The sequence below is a fragment of the Euleptes europaea genome, chromosome 2 (genome assembly GCF_029931775.1).
Source record: "Euleptes europaea isolate rEulEur1 chromosome 2, rEulEur1.hap1, whole genome shotgun sequence".
NCBI classification, from domain to species: domain Eukaryota; kingdom Metazoa; phylum Chordata; class Lepidosauria; order Squamata; family Sphaerodactylidae; genus Euleptes; species Euleptes europaea.
The window spans coordinates 86407863-86425147 of NC_079313.1; the positions used below are offsets into that span (position 1 = coordinate 86407863).

Consider the following 17285-nt stretch of genomic DNA (forward strand, 5'->3'; position numbering starts at 1 on the left):
CCCCCCCCCAGCTTTTTCAAGGTCAAGCTGTTTCTGCCCTTGAAAATGTGGGCGGGGGGACAAGAGGGCCATGCTGTGGACCCAATCAGGATCAGGCCTAGGGTTGCCAGGTTCCTCTTCGCCACCCGTGGGAGGTTTTTGGGGTGGAGCCTGAGGAGGGCAGGGCTTGGGGAGGGACTTCCATGCCATAGAGTCCAATTGCCAAAGCAGCCATTTTCTCCAGGTGAATTGATCTTTATCGACTGGAGGTCAGTTGTAATAGCAGGAGATCTCCAGCTACCACCTGGAGGTTGGCAACCCTAATCAGGTCCTTGTGACCCACCTGGCTGAGTGGGTCAGTGACAGCGTTGACTCCATAGTGCACCCTCGAGGCTTCTGTGCTTGTAAAGCAAAGCCTAGGGTGCCCTTTAGATAATAGGCCTCTCTCTGCACAAAGTGGATAGTATCAAAGTTGGATGGATGTGAAGTTAGTAGTTTCCTTAGGCCAACTGGTGAATTCGTTGCTTGGTGGATATTTGAACTGGGGCTTGGAGGTTCTTTATCCATTATTTACACTAGCTGTTGATTACATAAATCAAACAAAGAAATGTACAACAATGGGAAGTGGCAGACAACTGGCAATATTGCAGAAAAGGAGGAAAGGATAAATAGAGAGAGAGAGCTGTCAAGTCATAGCTGACTTATGGTGACCCCAGAGGGTTTTCAAGGCGTAGTGAATCACGAATAATCAAGGAGTGATCAGATTGCTGAAAAGTGAAAGTTGAGGACATCAGGCATCATTTTGAAATTTGTATCTGCAAAAATATTCTGTGTGACACAAATCAGCAGTTCTGCTTGACTTGCCCAGGCATTGGTCAGGCCTCAGTGGTAGTAATATATTTAGTTTGTGTGAGCGTATTTTTTTTTTAAAAAAAAGATATGATCAAACTGAAAATGGTTTAGAGGAAAGCAACAAAGGCAGTGAAAGACTGCTAAGCTTATGGGAATAGGTTGAAAGACCTTGGTATTCACTACATACAGTTTTACCACAACTCAAAGAAGCCATTAAGAACTCACGGTGAGCTCCAGCCAAAGACTTGGCTGGCTGTTTTGAACTGATGTGTGACTTTTAGCTGTCTTCACCTTTCCACAGAGATCCCCTCCTGTACCAAGGCTGTGTGAGCCTTCTCTCTTGCCTTCTTGGCTGCATGTACCCCCTCCCCAAATCTTCCCCATTTCAATGCAGCACATAGCAGCTAGGTCTTGTATGAGGCTTTCTCCATTTCCTTTCTTAATCCCACCCCTCAGCCACTCTGCCTCACAAGCCCCAAGTGCCCTGATTGCTCTCCCGACTGTGAGGGGTTTCCCTTCGCCTTTCTGTCTTGCCATTTAGAATGTTCAGGAACATGCTGTGACTTCATAGCAGTCAGAAAGAAAGTAGAGAAAAGAGGAGGCTCAGACAGACCACAGCAAGTTTGTATATGTAATATAAAATTAATCATACCTGCCAGAGCAGGGCTTCACTGGAAGACTATTTGCCTTGCGTCATACAGTTGCTTTATGGTCTTAGAGTTTTATGACATAACGGTCCTTAAGTACTTTTGTGAGATTCACTGATTCATACTGAAAGCAGCAAAGGAATCTTATAATGTACCACATCAAACCATTTAGTTGTTTTTTAGTGATGATCTAAGTCATCAGTCTAAACCTAAGTCCCTTGTGTCTTCTCCCAGTGATTGGACTTGATGCTCTGGAAGAAAAAATCAACAGAAATTATTTGGGGAATGTCAGTTTATAAGCAAGAGTATAAGACCCATTGCTGACTTTGACATAAACATTAAGTTTGCACACTTTGTTCTGAATTGGTTGTCTTTGGTTTGGGGAGGAAGGAGCAGTGTGGAAGTGGTTGTGGTTAGGGGGGCAGTTAGCATGTGTAGTAAAGGAATACGTGAAAACCAGAACGGGGGGAAGCTGCCTCAGAATGTAGTGATGGCCACTAGCCTAGATGGCCTTTACAAAGGTTAGACAAAGTCATAGTAGATGACATTGACGGCAACTAGCCATGATAGCTAAGTGGAAATTCTGTGTTCAGAGGCAGTGTACCTCTGGATACCTAACACTGGAGACATCCAGTATGTATATGTGTGTGTGGTGGGGAGAGCTTTTGCTTTCATGCTGGGCTTCTAGATTTCTCAAAGGCCTCTGGCTAGCTTTGTTGGAAGCAAGATGCTAGAACTGTATAGTCCCTTGGTCTGGTCCAGCAGCCTTCTTAGTGGGCAGTCACAGAAGACTATGGCCGGGAACTAGGGCAAAAATCCAAATCAATCAACCAATCAGTAAGATCTTACCCTAGGCCTAGACCATTGTTTGGACATTGAGGATTTCCAATTGATTTTGGCACATCTTCTGTTTAGCCGAGATGCCATTGCTGTAAAGAAAAAAGGGTTCCTTTAAAGACACATTTAGTACAGCTGTTGCATCTATGAGTTGGCTTTTTACATGATATCCATAGATACATACACATGAAAATATTTAAAAATAAGTGATGTTTATACAAGTTGCCCAGCTATGGTTGTTCAACTTTTCTTTTACTTCATCTTGGGACACAACTTCCTCATGCAAAGCGTAATTATTTCTAACTTATTTGTTTAAATAACATGTAACATCCTTTTCTCTTAAGGGACTTAAGGTGGCTCAAACTTAAGGAATTAGTTAGCATAAGGATAGCTACCAACTGATTTATGTTACTTTTTAAAAGAGGCTTAGATCTGTCTTCCATTAATTGTCAAATAAGTAGCCAGTAGTGATTATAGCAATGGGGTCTCCATGTTTCCTGAGTAATATACTTGCTCATTGCCAGATACTGGGCACTTACAACAGAGGGTAGCTTTTGCCATACTGCCTAGCCTGAGAACTTTCTGGGGATGTTTGGCTGTCCTCTGTTGGAGACAGAAGCTACACTGTTGGCTTTTTTTCTGTGACCCGTCAAGTCAGTTCTTAGGTTCTCATGAAACATTTGGTGCTGTCTGTCTCCCTTCATGCCCATTTGGGGGAAATTGCTTGTGCTCCAGAATTCTGAAGTTGGTGTCATTCAGAAAGCACAGAATTTTTTTCACATCCATGCAATTCAGTAAAGCTGCACCTGTGAAGTATCTGCCTCCTTCAGAGGCCTTCCAGAAACAGGCACTCTTTCTCAAAGACATACGATGGTTTAATAAGTCAGAGCTAGTTTAAGATTGAAAGCTGGTTACATAAAAAGAACAAGATGGGATGGAGCCAAGCTGAAAAAATGTCTTGGTGATACCATAAAAAGTCAGCACCGAGCCCACCCCACAGAGTTGGGAGCGAAGCCGTAACCCTGATGTGCCCCATGTGTGGGGGTGTGCATTGGCAAAGCCTGGAGGACTGAAGCCTTTGTAAGTGGACACTTTAGAACAAAGCTGTGCCTTCATGGGTTGTTTTGACACTTCCTCTCTTTCTCTTTGCTTCATGCTAGACTTTTAGCATTAATTTCCATGGATGTGGCTGTCTGCGTGCCATAAGGTGGGGGCAAGACTGGCTGGCACAGCTCTCTTCTGAACTTTAGTTATAAAACTTAATCTGTTTTATTTTGTGCTCTGCTCTTGATCCCTGGAGTGACTTGCTAAGGGACAGTTTGGCAAGGTTGTTGTTCTTTTACTACTCATCAGGGCTACCTATTCTCATTTGTTGGCAGAGATGGGGATGACATAGCATACACTAAGTGGGAAGGGCATCATTTCCTGACCATATGCCTATTACTGGAATCAGCCTAGGGAAGCCAGCAGGGTCTTCAAAATGTCACCTCCCACCCCCTATTTAGTGGTCTCAACCTATTCGAATTACTTTTTCAGCCCATGAAATGCTGTTTTGCCAACAGATGAGGAGGGTGTGCGATTGCAACATCCAGGCAGAATTCAGTTTTTGGAAAACCATTCTCAAATTGTGAGTTAGAAGTAGCACATTGCTAGTGAGAGAGGGAGAGTAAGTCTCCCTGTTCCCTCCCTCCTTGGGATATCTGCCCTCCATGAGCTAGCCAAACTCCAGCAGGTTTTGTTGAGAGAGTGGTATGTTCCATACTGGGTCAGGCCTTCTGGTTTCCCCGTTGCTGCTGTGGCTGCAGGTACTTCACAATGGCAATGGGGCTTCCACATGATGAGTTTCCCTACAGCTTTCCTGCTTCAGCTGATACACAAACTGCTGTTACTCTGCGTAACTCTATAATAATAGTCAATTGCTGATTTAAAAATCCAAAGTAGTGTGTGTGTGGTGGGAGAATGACTATGACAGGGGAAGGGGAAATGGCTGCTGTATGGCCAGGACTGGGAAGACCCAACTTTCTCACCAACATGGCAGCCATCCAGGCTTTTCCACAGTCTTTCCCAAAACTTTGCAGCAAAGCAGGTTTGGGATAGATTGGAGAAAATCCAGGGAAACCCTGGGAGGTGCATGAATGTGGGGAAGCAGGGGATGCTTCCCAACAGCATCAAACTCAGGGCAAATAACCCATGCAGAAATAGCCAGTGACTGGGGAGGCAGCCCCTCCTGGAACTGTTTTTATCTGATCCCACAATTGGGCCATAATACTACCTGTATTGCTGCCCCGTACTCCTTACCGAGCCTTTACTGCTGACATCTGTCTCAACATATGAAAGTGTCCATACTCTGTATTTCCTTTTTGGACTGAACAGGTGGTGGTCTGGTAAGGGGGACTGATGGAATTATTTAGTCAGACCATGATCGTAGCACCCCCTTGCCACAGGAGTGGGAGACTATTCGGAAGGTCTTCCTGGATCTGATTGGTTTCCAGAGTGCTGTAGGGAGTGATCCTCAATGACAGTTCTGTACAGGGTTCAGTGGAGGCCTAGAAGTGATATAATGCTTATGCACTTGACGACAAGCCCAGTGGAGATGGACTTCTTTTTTTCCTGCCTTTTTAGTGTTTGTATTTACAGTATTTTGTATTTTTGTGCTATGGTCACATTTGTAACTGTCTTGAGCTACTGTTTGATGATGGGAAAGGTGGAGTATAAATGTTTTAATAAATGTAAGTTAGGGCAGGGACCTGACTTTCTTGCTTATGCTGTACAGCACCATGTGCTGCCAGCTGACTTTCTCCAATCACAACATGAGTTGGCACAGAACTTTCTTCCCTATTTTTTATTGTTCCTTTCCTTTCTTCTTGGTTCAAATACTTCATTCCCTTTGCTCCAAGTACCAACTTGATCATCCCTCTTTGGAGATCAGAGATGAGACCTAAGAATCTAGGTTCTCCTAGATAGAAGCTTTCTTTCCTGAAAACATCCCCCCCTAATTGCTTAGGTTTTTGTTTTTTTTAACGTTCCTATATTCCTATTTTTTCCTATTTAATTGCTTGGTTATCTCTTTGCCTCCCTGTAGATGTTGATGAATGTAGCATCAACCGAGGAGGCTGCAAGTTTGGCTGTGTAAACACCCCTGGCAGCTATGAATGTACCTGCCCTGCTGGCTGCAAACTTCACTGGAATAAAAAGGATTGTATAGGTGAGTTCAGAAAAGGGCTGAGGTCTTGCTGCCACCTAGAGGTAGGAGGAGTTTCAGCCGTTATAGGACAGGATGCGTGAAGTTGCTGATTGGAGAACAAGGAGAGATGGAATTTTGATGTGAATCATATTAGAACATCTTCACAATGCTAGTTTGCTCTCGCTCTCTCTGTGTGTGTATTTGTGCCTCTTTATTGTGTTTACTGTAAACATACTGTTCTTGCTTTCTCTCTTTGGATGCTGTTCATAACTCATTGCCTTTTAACCACTGTGTTCAAGCCTTTAACTTTCAAAGATATTTCAAATTAATTGTAGGTCAGATGCTGCTATTAGCTCATAAAGTTGCACAAATATTTGTTTGGATTACATGGCATTGACCTCATAATTTAAAGTTTGATGCGAGAGGTTGAGATTCAATGCACTGGACTCAAATAGGTTCTTTGAGGCCTCCTGTGAAGCAGAACTTTTCTTCACACCTTCATTTTGTTCCATTGGTATGTCTTATTGGTGTGAGAGACAGAACAGGCCATCTGCGCATTGTTCAGATTGTCATTGTGGTGTGGCTCCAGTCATTAGTAGAAATCCTTTGCACATTTTCAGATTTTTAGTTCATTTAGTTTATACCCCAAAAAAACTTGAAGTGTGCCTTTTTTTTTAAATGAAGGAAGGTATTGCAAAATCAGTGCTTGAAAATTTATCCATTCTGTATCTTTAGAAAATTTTGCACTTTGCAGTCCCAGTGACCAATTCATACTTCTTTACATACTCCATACTTCTTCACATTTACTTACTTTATTTACATCCTGCTTTCCTTCTAACATGGAACTCAAGGTGACATACACAGAGCTACAAGGAAGCCTCTCATCCACGCACTGACCAAACTCACTTAGCATCAACAAGGTTTCTGGATCATGTGCTCTCCAGCCTTTGAGATTCCTAAACTGTATGACTTAGTATGTTCAGCAATAAGTGAAAGGGTCCAGAATGACACAGAGTTTATCACCATGGCAGACAGCAGAAGTGTACTAATGCTTATTAATTTCTACCAGAGAATCAGGAGTGGTTCTGCAAAGGGCTAGTTTGGCTGGTCATCTATGAGTAATACCCTCACCTGCATATTGCTGTTGATTGATTCTTGTTCTTCAGAGCTGGTAATATGTTTGGCTGGTGCAGTATCTCCACGGGCCACACTTACCTGCAACAAGAATGGGAAGAAGGACAGCTGCTCTCTCACCTGTGCCTCCAAGGCTCGCTTTCTGCCAGGTGGGTATGAAAGATCTGCCACCTCCTAGGTGTTCTCCTGCCCCTGCTCCCACCCATTTAATTCTTTGCCCCTACTGCTTTTGCTCCCAAGGCTATGGGGCCAGGGAATTTGAATAGGCTGTCTGTTCTCTGGCACCAGCTATCGTATTTTATGTACTTCTTTGCACTGGGATTATTTGGAGTGTGGTTTATTCTTTTAAAACAAAATAATGAAAATAATGTGCTAATGGATTTCCAAATATAGGCCTAGATTCATGTAGGATCATTTAGAACTAGCCTTCCACTGACTCTGACTTCTTGCTCTTTACAGAGTCTGACAACAGCTATACAGTGAGCTGTGGGACCCCAATCCTGCGACAGGGACCTCCACAGAGGTCCAGTAATGGCAGTTATCCATGTGTTGGTAAGCTTGGCCTTCTTCCCTAGATCAAAGCCACAGTGTGGTGCAGAGTTTAGAGTGTTGGACTGGGACTGAAATAATGGGTGCATTGTAAAGTGCAGTAAGGTTGAAATACAACTGTCAGTCTTCCTGCCTGGCTATCAGTGGATTTAGGAATGCAGTGTATGAATGTTTAAAACAGCCTTGCTTTTTCCCCACACATGCACGCTAAAAGTGGGAGAAGGGACTATGCAGTGCTTTACGTGGCACATGCAAATGCACCCAAGACCAAAGCAACTTAAGTTCGGCTATGAAGATGACGTGGTGATCTTAGACAGTAATTTGGTCTTGGCCTAACCTATCTCACAGGGTTGCTGTGAGGATAAAACGGAAGAGGTGATATACGCTGCCCTGAGCTCCTTGAAGAAAGGGCAAGAGAAAATGTAATAAAGAGATACAAAGACCCAGCTGGCTTCCCTGATACTTAGCAGTTGCCTTTTCTTTTAGAGACTGTTGCTGCACCAATCAAACAAAAGGCTTCCTTCAAGATCAAAGATGCTAAATGCCACCTGCACCCACGGATGAAGGGCAAGCAGGATGAGGTGGGCAGGAATGGTGCCCCAGGTAAGATTCCCACCTTCTGACAATCTTCCATTTGGGTTAAATTCAGACTTAAGTTTTGTGAGTCCTGGAAGCAATATGGCTCTTTGGATGTATCCACACAGTCATTCTTCATGGAGTATTTGCAAGATTAGTAAACTGTTTTCCATATTGCCAAAATCGTATAAAATAAAAGTAAAGCGCAGTTTCCAGGATGTGTTCACAGCTATTGAAGTCTGGGCTTCCCTGGGCCACTGAGGGGCACATTTGGGCATTATGGCAGGACTTAGAAGCATAGAAGAGGGCAGAAGCTTGAGAGGAAGGTTAACCCTAAGCTGGTGGGATGTGAGCTGCTATCCTCAAATGATAATGTAATGGGAAAGAGAGTTCTGTGGCTCATTGTGCAGTGAGAGCACCGCTGTATGAAAATGTCAGCTTCTATGGATCAGAAATGGAAATCTGATTATGGCTCTCAGCCATGGAATAAACAAAGCTACAGAGGAAAATCTTTTGCAGAAGCACCTGGATTTCATAGAGGCATTGCTTAGAGGAAACTGACACTCTCCTATCTCTGGTAGGTGGAGCAACCCCATGCTCAGATTGCCAGGTGACTTTTGTGAACCTAAAGTGCGACTCCTCAAAGAAGGGCAAAGGACGCCGGGCTCGCAACTCTCCCAACAAGGAGGTGACTCGCATCACACTGGAGTTTGAAGCTGAAATCAAACCAGAAGAGATCACAGGTAGAGAAGAGACTGAGAAAGCTTGGATTTTGTATTGGCCAGCACAGATCATGGGGTAGGAAGGAGACTTGAAGGGAGTGCCCATCTCAGGCTCCAGCTAGACATTACCTCTGACAGGAGTTGTGTCATGGTTACCAACGGTGGTCCTTTTACAGTTAGAGGGGATGTCAAGGAACTAATGTTCCCAAGTGCACTGGAGCCCAATTCAGTTCAGGAGCATGGTGTGGGGTGAGGAGAGGCTTCAGCTTCCCCTCACACACCATTTCCCCAAGCCTAAACAGGGGTGTGTGTGTGGGGGGGGGGGCTTCATTGTGGGGTTGCATGTACACTGACTGCAGCCTTGCAGCAGGGCGAAATGGGCCTTTTTGGGTCAGCAAAATATAATGCTCGTGAGCTGAATTGGGCCATAGCATGCTTGGGAATGTTAATTCCCAGGCATCACATATGACTGTAAAAGAAACACAGTTGGGTTGGGGAACCGAACTTATGTCAGAGGTAATGTCTAGTTTGGACACCAAAAGAGAGTGCGGGAAGTAGAGACTAATAGGCCTGCCTTCATTGTACTGCGAAAAATAGTTATAATGTCTCACTTATATGTTATTTTACTGGAACACAGTAATGGAAGACTTTTTCACCTGAAATTATCATAGTGGATCTCAGTCCACCACTCAAGTATTTTGTCTCTTCAGCTTACTGTGTTTGGCCCTAGCTTTGCCTGGCCCCTATAAGCCAGCGAGGTGTAGTGATTAAGGTGTTGGACTAAGACCTGGGACACCCAGGTTCAAATCCCCACTCGTGCCATGGAAGCTTGCTGGGTGACCTTAAGACAGTCACACACCCTCAGCCCCAACCCTGGCTAATATTTGGATGGGAGATCTCCAAGGAATACCAGGGTCATGACCTGGAGGTAGGCATTGGCAAGCCACCTCCAAAGGTGTCTTGCCTTGAAAACCCTATGAGGTCACTGTAAGTCAGCTGTGACTTGACTATATTCCACTGAAAACAATCAGATATACAAGGCAGAAAGCAAAACAAAACCTAGTCGCCAATGGTATGGTTGCCAGTAAAAATGGATCGTATGTGTTTTCTTGCCTTAATTCCCAGGGGCTTGATGTTCCAAAAAGCTATTTCTAGGGCTAAGTTTGGCTTGCCAATTAAATAATTAGACACAAGTGACTTCCAAGACACCTTCATAACATCTTTTAGGTTAGCTTCTTGCAATAAAGGGGAACACTCAGTGACAGAGCAGAAGAATGTTACAGGAAGTTGTATACTTTGTATTACACTTCAGGCAGCTTATACAAATACCTATTTTAAATACTCATTTAAAATTGATAGCTAAATTAGAGTTCTTTCTGACAATGAAATGTTGTTTTGAATTCTTTGAAAAATGCCCTTCTGTTTGAACTTCCACTTTGAGTAGAATTGTAAGCAATTAGAATGGACATCGGCAAGTACAGATAGGCTGCTCTGTATAGTATTATGTTGATCATTGGGACAGGAAGGTGAAATTGACAAAAAATGTGTGGGATGGGTTTTCTTGGCTGGACAATTTCTTCCACATTGTCTGCCTACCCTGTGGGCTGCCAGCCTGTAGCACAGAATCCACAAATGGCACCAGCTGCTAAGATCTGTGGCACCCCTGCACAGGAGGCAGGAGGACTCATGGGCCTGGATTCAGGCCTGGTCTACACATGCAGTAGAAAGGGGTGGTAGAATGCTGGTGTGGAGGAGTGGACTATACCACTGCAGACTGCAAATTGGGGATGCTGTTCTGGATGTTCAGTGTAAGAAACTTTGTGCAAGCAGAGGACTCTATGTATGTCAGGGAGAAAGGTGCTAGGCCAACTTCTGTATTAATTTTCTTCTGGCAGAAGAGAGCCAGCGTGGTGTAGTGGTTAAGAGTGGTGGAGCGGTAGACTCTGATCTAGAGAACCGGGTTTGATTCCCCACTCCTCCACATGCCGCGGAGGCTAATCTGGTGAACAGGATTTGTTTCCCTGCTCCTATACATGAAGCCAGATGGGTGACCTTGGGCTAGTCAGGTTCTCTCAGCCCCACCTACCTTACAGGGTGTCTGTTGTGGGAGGGGGGGGAAGGTGATTGTAAGCCAGTTTGATTCTCCCTTAAGTGGGAGAGAAAGTTGGCATATAAAAACCAACTCTTCTTCTTTCTTTACATAAGGCAGAATTCAAAAATGTGATCCCAAATCAGTAGCCCAGTAAATCAGTACACTCTGCAACCTAATTCCCACTTCAATATGCAGCACGTGTAAACAAGGCCGTTACCTTTCTTTTCCCATTTGCCCAGCTGCTTGTTCCCCTCCTCAAGCAGACTAGAGGCAACGTCATACAAAGGCACCATAGTCTGCATATTAACCATAGTGCACAGCAGAGTGGTACTTCCTCATACTTACGATTCAGCCTGTAGCACGCTTGTCAAAGAGCTTTGCCACCACTGGTCTACAACGAGAGCTGGACCATTCTTTCTACAGCCAAGGAATGCACCACTTGTCCATCAGGTGTCCCCTGATAAACCCCTATAACATTTATACAGGAGCGTACAGTGGCCAGGTGCTGAGAAACTGCGGTCAATAACAGCTCCCTGGATTATATCCCTGTGTGTTTAGATATATGTTTCCTTTTCTTATACTATGGATAGAAATGCATAGTGAACAGGCAGCAAAGTCATTAGCCTTATAAAGCATTAATCAACTTTAAGCAGATTGCACCTATTTGCAGAAATATATGAAATGGTCAGGCAGCCCGCTAAAAGGATACCCCACTCAAAAGAGATTGGAGTAGGTGGCATTGCACAAACAGTGGCTGGAAGGAAGAAGGGATACAAAATTACCTTCAGAAATGACTTCCCTCACTCTAGTACTAGGTAACGGAACAATCTCCGCCCCCCCTTGTCTCCAGCCAGCTGCAATCTGAACTGTGTGCGGCAGAAGGTGGAGAAAAAACTGAAGTCAGCCATCAAAGTCCTGAAGAAATCCATAAACCAGGAACGGTTCCTGATCCGCTTTTCAGGGATGGAGTACGAACTGGCCAGGAAGCTGAGCTTGGCTTCTGAGAGGCAGGAAAGTTGTGGGCCAGGACAGCAGAGGCTGGGATCCAAGTGTGGTAAGGAAACAACCTGTGTCGGGAGTGAGGAAGGGAGGAGTTCAAGGGCCATTTGCACATTACTTGCCAGCCTTTAGTGCTACCCTGCTGCTCTGACACCCTTTCTGCCAGCTCTAACATCCTTGGCAGCTGCATGTGCTTATGGGCAATAGATTCAGGCACTGTGCTCGTTCTTTGGAAGGCCTGACCTGTGTTATCATACCCTGGGCCGGTGGGAATCCCATAGTTGGTGACCCACAAGAAGTGCAAGGTGTTGTCTTGAGCATTGTCTTTCTACCTGTGTCACTAGCGCATCTGCCTCTCTCTTAGTTAGCTGCCTGCAAGGAACGTATTACCACGGCCAGATGGAACAGTGCGTCCCTTGCCCTCCAGGGACCTACCAGGAGAAAGAAGGCCAGCTTTCCTGTGACCTTTGCCCTGGAAGTGATGCTTATGGGCCAGCCGGAGCAACAAATATAAGCAGCTGTGCAGGTACAGCGTTGAGTTGCAAGGTACCCTAAGCCTATAGCTGAGGTACGGTATTCTAGTATACTTGACTGCCTGTCCCAGAGTGGCTAACGTTAGTGTTAGGAATGGGACCTCATCCATGGCCACTGCAAAGGGGATGGAAAGAACTACATCCACAGAAACTGTACTGTCTTCCTTCCAGATGAGAAATTATTATATATTTCAAGTCATTGGTGAGTAAATCCAAATGTTTCAGCCAGTTAACATTTGCACATGGTCTAGGACAGTTGCTTCAAATGTAAGCAGTTGCTGTCATACACAGATGTTGCAGCCATAGATACTGCAAGCTTTGATTTACTGCAGAAACCTCTCAAGCGTACTCCCTTTGAAAAATGGCCTCAAAATAATTGCCATCATGCACAAGACCTTTTGTTTTCCCTTTAGTGATTTTTCGTACCATGTTGGGGTTAATGTCATTTTGAAAAAAAACCCAAAAACAACACAAGTGTGATTCTCAAGAACTTGCAGCTGCCTGCTGAATGCAGTTACTGTATGGCGGTTACAAATTGGAGTACATTTCCTAATTCTCTCAATACTGACCAGGAAATTGCTATTGCCATAAATTGCATTCAAAAGTAAGAAGAGATGGGCAACAGCACGGGGCAGATTTTTCAGGATCTCTTTCCTATTCATACCTTGTAGAACAACTTCAGATTGTTCATTGTAAAGGACAAACCCTCCTATAACACAGCAATGGGTTAAATAAAGAATCTGAGTTTGCAAAGGTGAAGCCACAGGGCAGTTCAGATTCCTGGCCCATTTTATCCAAATCTGCTCCCCACCCAGGATTTGGATACATTGCTCTGACTGTGGCCTTTTTTCCTCATGTCATGGCATTGTCACATTCCAGTGCAGAGGCACAAATGTTGCAGTAGGCAACTTCTGGGATGATGACTGGTTCCCATGGTGCTGTCCCATTGCTCCATGTGTTCGTAATGCATGTTGCATGCAGCTGATGCCATAGAAGCAACATGCGAAGGGAAGCAATGCTTAATCAGGACCAATGAGTATCTCTTTTTCTTGAATGGCCCACAGGTCAGTGTCCCCCAGGCCAGTACTCTGTGGATGGCTTCAAACCCTGCCAGCTATGTCCACGTGGCTCCTACCAACCAGAAGCTGGGCGAGCTTTGTGCTTCCACTGTGGTGGAGGGCTGACCACCAAACACGAGGGAGCGTTTTCCTTCCAGGACTGTGACACTAAAGGTACGTGAGGAGCAGCAGCTGAGAGCCAAACTGAATGTGACAGTGTCCTCGTGTCTGCCACAAGGACACCGTCGTGTTTAGTTTGCCCCTCTGTTCAGGAGTAGCGGGAGTAGCACATTGGCTGCATAGATATCCAAAGATACTTCTTATTGGCTTTCTCATTCTTCTTGACTAGTAAAGAACCTCATTAAAGTCCTCCAGTGCACCTAGGAGTATTTATAATTTTCAAAATAATGCTGCATTCAGTATGCAGGAAAATCAGGATAGTCAAAAGTTTAGGATCGAGACAGACATATATTCAAAGTGAGGCGAAATGAATGCAGCAATTGTATGTTCGAATCACTTTCAGAGCATCTTCGTCGCCTGAAGATTCCAGCATTCTCTTGCATCCCCACCTCTCATGGTGACTTCATGTTTATCTGTGGCCAAATTGCATACCTTGTCTTTTCCTCCACTTCTCCACCTATGAATTGAGAAACTGAACTCAAGAACTGATTGTTTTGATTTGACAGTATCTTATTACTAGTATAGCTGAATTGTACAATGCCTAAGAATAATGATCACAATCCCACTGAATTATGTGTGCTTAAGCCCACTGATGACAGTGGGGTTAACTGGGCCTATCTTTATTTTGGATTGTGCCAATAAGATTGTCATTTGCTAGGCTTGTGTTGTCTTTTGAGGACCCTGACATTTTTCTCTTTTATTCAATGCATAGTTCAATGCTCCCCAGGCCATTATTATAACACCAGTGTCCATCGCTGCATCCGTTGTGCTGTAGGCACCTACCAGCCAGACTTCCGTCAAAACTACTGCATCACGTGCCCTGGGAATACCACCACGGACTTTGATGGCTCAACCTCAGTATCACAGTGCAAAAGTATGTTTTGTTCTCTGTAGATTGTACAGAATTTGGGAGGAGGAGGGTCTTAATCCCAGATTCACTGGTACTTTACTGTCTGTGATGCTGTTATCGGTGTACTATACAAAACACTACTGAACTGATCTTGGCTTCATTGATTTACTGCAATTTTTCCTTATGTATGTTTACATCCAACTTATGTGCTTTCAGTTAGTCTTCATCTGGCTAACAGATATATCTGACTAGCTAGCTGTCTGTTGGTCTTGCTTAGGGAGCAAGTAGACAATATGTTGGAGTTCTGTTAGTGGATCTCCCACATCTTTACATTTGCAGAAAGTGCAACCCAAAATTATAGGGAAGACATGTGGGCACACATATATTTCAGCTGCTGAGGCAAGTAGCAGCTTAGGTGGGAAACAATTTATGTTGAGGAAACTGCACTGGAGGAAGAGTTAAAAACACTTTGCCCAGTGCTGTAGTCTCAGACCAGTTGGGGTACTTCATGGATGCTATTTTTAAAATTTAAATAGACATGAGTTCTCATTGCATATCTCCAACTGCGTATTTCGTTGGGCCTTTATTTACATGTATAATAGCATGTAACATAGTGCCAAGACAGTGCCCAAATCTCTCTTGACTGCCAGTCTGGTTCTTTTCTTAACTGATGTCACAGTGATCTCCACTGTTTCTTTGTAGATCGTCAATGTGGAGGGGAGCTGGGTGAATATACTGGTTATATTGAGTCTCCCAACTACCCTGGAAACTACCCTGCAAACGTGGAGTGCACTTGGAATATCAACCCACCTCCAAAGCGCAAGATTCTCATTGTGGTGCCTGAAATCTTCCTGCCATCTGAGGATGAATGTGGGGATGTTCTAGTCATGCGGAAAAACTGTAGGTAACCGAATGTTGTGCTAGGGCTATGGAAATGGGCAGTGAGAATGTGCCTACATTCTTCCCAGCGGTCTAGTATTTAGAAACCAAAGAAACAATAGCAGCGTTCCTGTCTGGCTGTCAGTACCAATAAGTGGTCAAGTCAGATTGTCTGGGCCTATCAGAGGCGATTGTCTGAAGACAAGCAGCCAGTCAACCAAGTAAAAGAAGCAGTGATGGGTAGCAGCTAATTCTATGCACAAATGACAAAATGTTGAGACTGAAGGGACCACAGCATTATAGGACTAGGCTGAGCACTATTGGTCCCTTGGGCCAGATGTTCCCACAGCCATGATAGCTGTAATATTCCCTGGCCATTTGTACTGCTGCTGCTGCGGAGAACAGGCCAGCATCTGCAATACTGAAAATAAAGTGCCTGGATCCTGCTTCTAGATTCTCCACTTTGAGACCCATAGTACCTTACAGTGCTAGAAGCGCACAGGCTAGCAGGGCAAATTCAAATATTAGGCTTGAGTGTGTTACAAACTTGAAATGAGTTTACAGACTTGAGTTGGAAATGCAGGCAATTTCTGAGCTGACCACCACAAGAAGGGTTTTTGGATTCCTTAGCCCTTGTTGTCCTTGCATTTTCTGTTATCATCCTGGTGATGAACCCCTTGCATCCGTCAGATGGAGGAATCCATATTTTCAAAAGTGGCCACTGTGCATACGAGTCCACATTTCTTACCTATAGGCTTATTTAAGTCTATAGAGATTTCAGCCTAAGTAACTATGGAAGAGGAAAGGTGCCCTCAAATATTGACTAATGCTATTTCCTTGAAAAAGGGACTCCAGTATGAGTTTGGAGGACTTGGACAAAGATAAAGAGAAAGGATCAGGGAGAGCATTGCTTAGATTGCTGTGTTTCGTTCTTCTGCTGTGCACCTCAGGTGTTTTAATGCTGTCTTTGTGGATGTGTAAGGTATGAACGATTGCAGGCAATGTTTGGTCCTGTTATATTCTTTGCAGCCTCTCCCTCTTCTATCACAACCTATGAGACATGCCAGACATACGAGAGACCCATAGCTTTCACTGCAAGGTCCCGAAAGCTGTGGATCAACTTCAAAACTAGTGAAGCCAACAGTGCCCGAGGCTTCCAGATCCCCTATGTCACTTACGACGGTAAGTAGGAAGAAGACAGTGCATGTGCCAAAATGTGAACAAGACCAGGGGTGTGGCCAGCATCCTAACACTCCCTCCTGCATTTGGAATTTGGCTAAAAGGTAGTTCCACAGACTAATTATTTTTAAACTTTCTGCTCCTATTGAAAAGCCTTCATAAAGGAACCATGGGGCAAGCAGTAGCTACTTTCAAGCATAACACTTTATTGTGGGCCACAGAGATCTTCCAATGACTCGTTATTCATTCCAGCACCTGCCACCCTTCGTTTGTGGCTCTTCTGGCCTTCAAGAGACAATTGCCCTTTTGTTCTGACCTGTGGATTCATTCAGTCATTCCTCAGTTCTCCTGGATAGCTATTTCATATTATTTATTGGGTTTGTTTATTGCATATAGAAATAGATGAGTTGACTCACTGACTGCTTGTCCCCCCTCCCCACTATCTTACTGATTCTTTTTTTCATTCAACATTGCAGAGGATTATGAGCAGCTGGTGGAGGATATTGTACGGGATGGCAGGCTATATGCATCTGAAAACCATCAGGAAATACTGAAGGTGAGACTGCTGATAGCGCAGTACTTTAGGTGTTCAGTATGCATATAACCCCCTGGGTTTAGTTTCAGAATTTCCGGTTTAAAAAGGTTTTAGGTAGCAGGAAATCTGCCCACTACCTTGGAGAGCTAATGAAATTCAGAATAGGTAGTACTGCCCCACAGGGACCACTAGTGTGACTCAGTGTACATCCAGCTTATATAGTAAAGGTAAAGGTCCCCTGTGCAAGCACCAGGTCATTCCTGACCCACAGCATGACATCACATCCTGACGTTTACTGGGCAGACTTTGTTTACGGGGTGGTTTGCCAGTGCCTTCCCCAGTCATCTTTCCTTTACCCCCAGCAAGCTGGGTACTTTACTATATACTTATATACTGCTGTTGGTTTAATGTCCTTGTTGCTGTAGGTACTCAGGCCCAAACTGGACTTGACATCCTCTTTGCTTTCATTTGCTGCCTCTTGTGAGAGGAGAGGAAATATT

General features: G+C 44.4%; 1 protein-coding gene across 5 annotated transcripts in view; it reads left to right on the top strand.

The window, feature by feature from the left end:
- The window catches only part of SCUBE3 (signal peptide, CUB domain and EGF like domain containing 3), a 127606-nt gene that overhangs the window by 109731 nt on the left and 590 nt on the right, over positions 1–17285 (top strand). For all 5 annotated transcript variants that reach the window (XM_056844024.1, XM_056844027.1, XM_056844026.1 and 2 more), the window contains 12 exons: positions 5398–5520; positions 6666–6782; positions 7093–7185; positions 7669–7785; positions 8340–8501; positions 11423–11626; positions 11936–12097; positions 13169–13336; positions 14055–14216; positions 14895–15092; positions 16101–16253; positions 16727–16806. In XM_056844024.1, the coding sequence (XP_056700002.1) occupies positions 5398–5520; positions 6666–6782; positions 7093–7185; positions 7669–7785; positions 8340–8501; positions 11423–11626; positions 11936–12097; positions 13169–13336; positions 14055–14216; positions 14895–15092; positions 16101–16253; positions 16727–16806 (1739 nt within the window). The remainder of the gene's footprint in view (positions 1–5397; positions 5521–6665; positions 6783–7092; positions 7186–7668; positions 7786–8339; positions 8502–11422; positions 11627–11935; positions 12098–13168; positions 13337–14054; positions 14217–14894; positions 15093–16100; positions 16254–16726; positions 16807–17285) is intronic.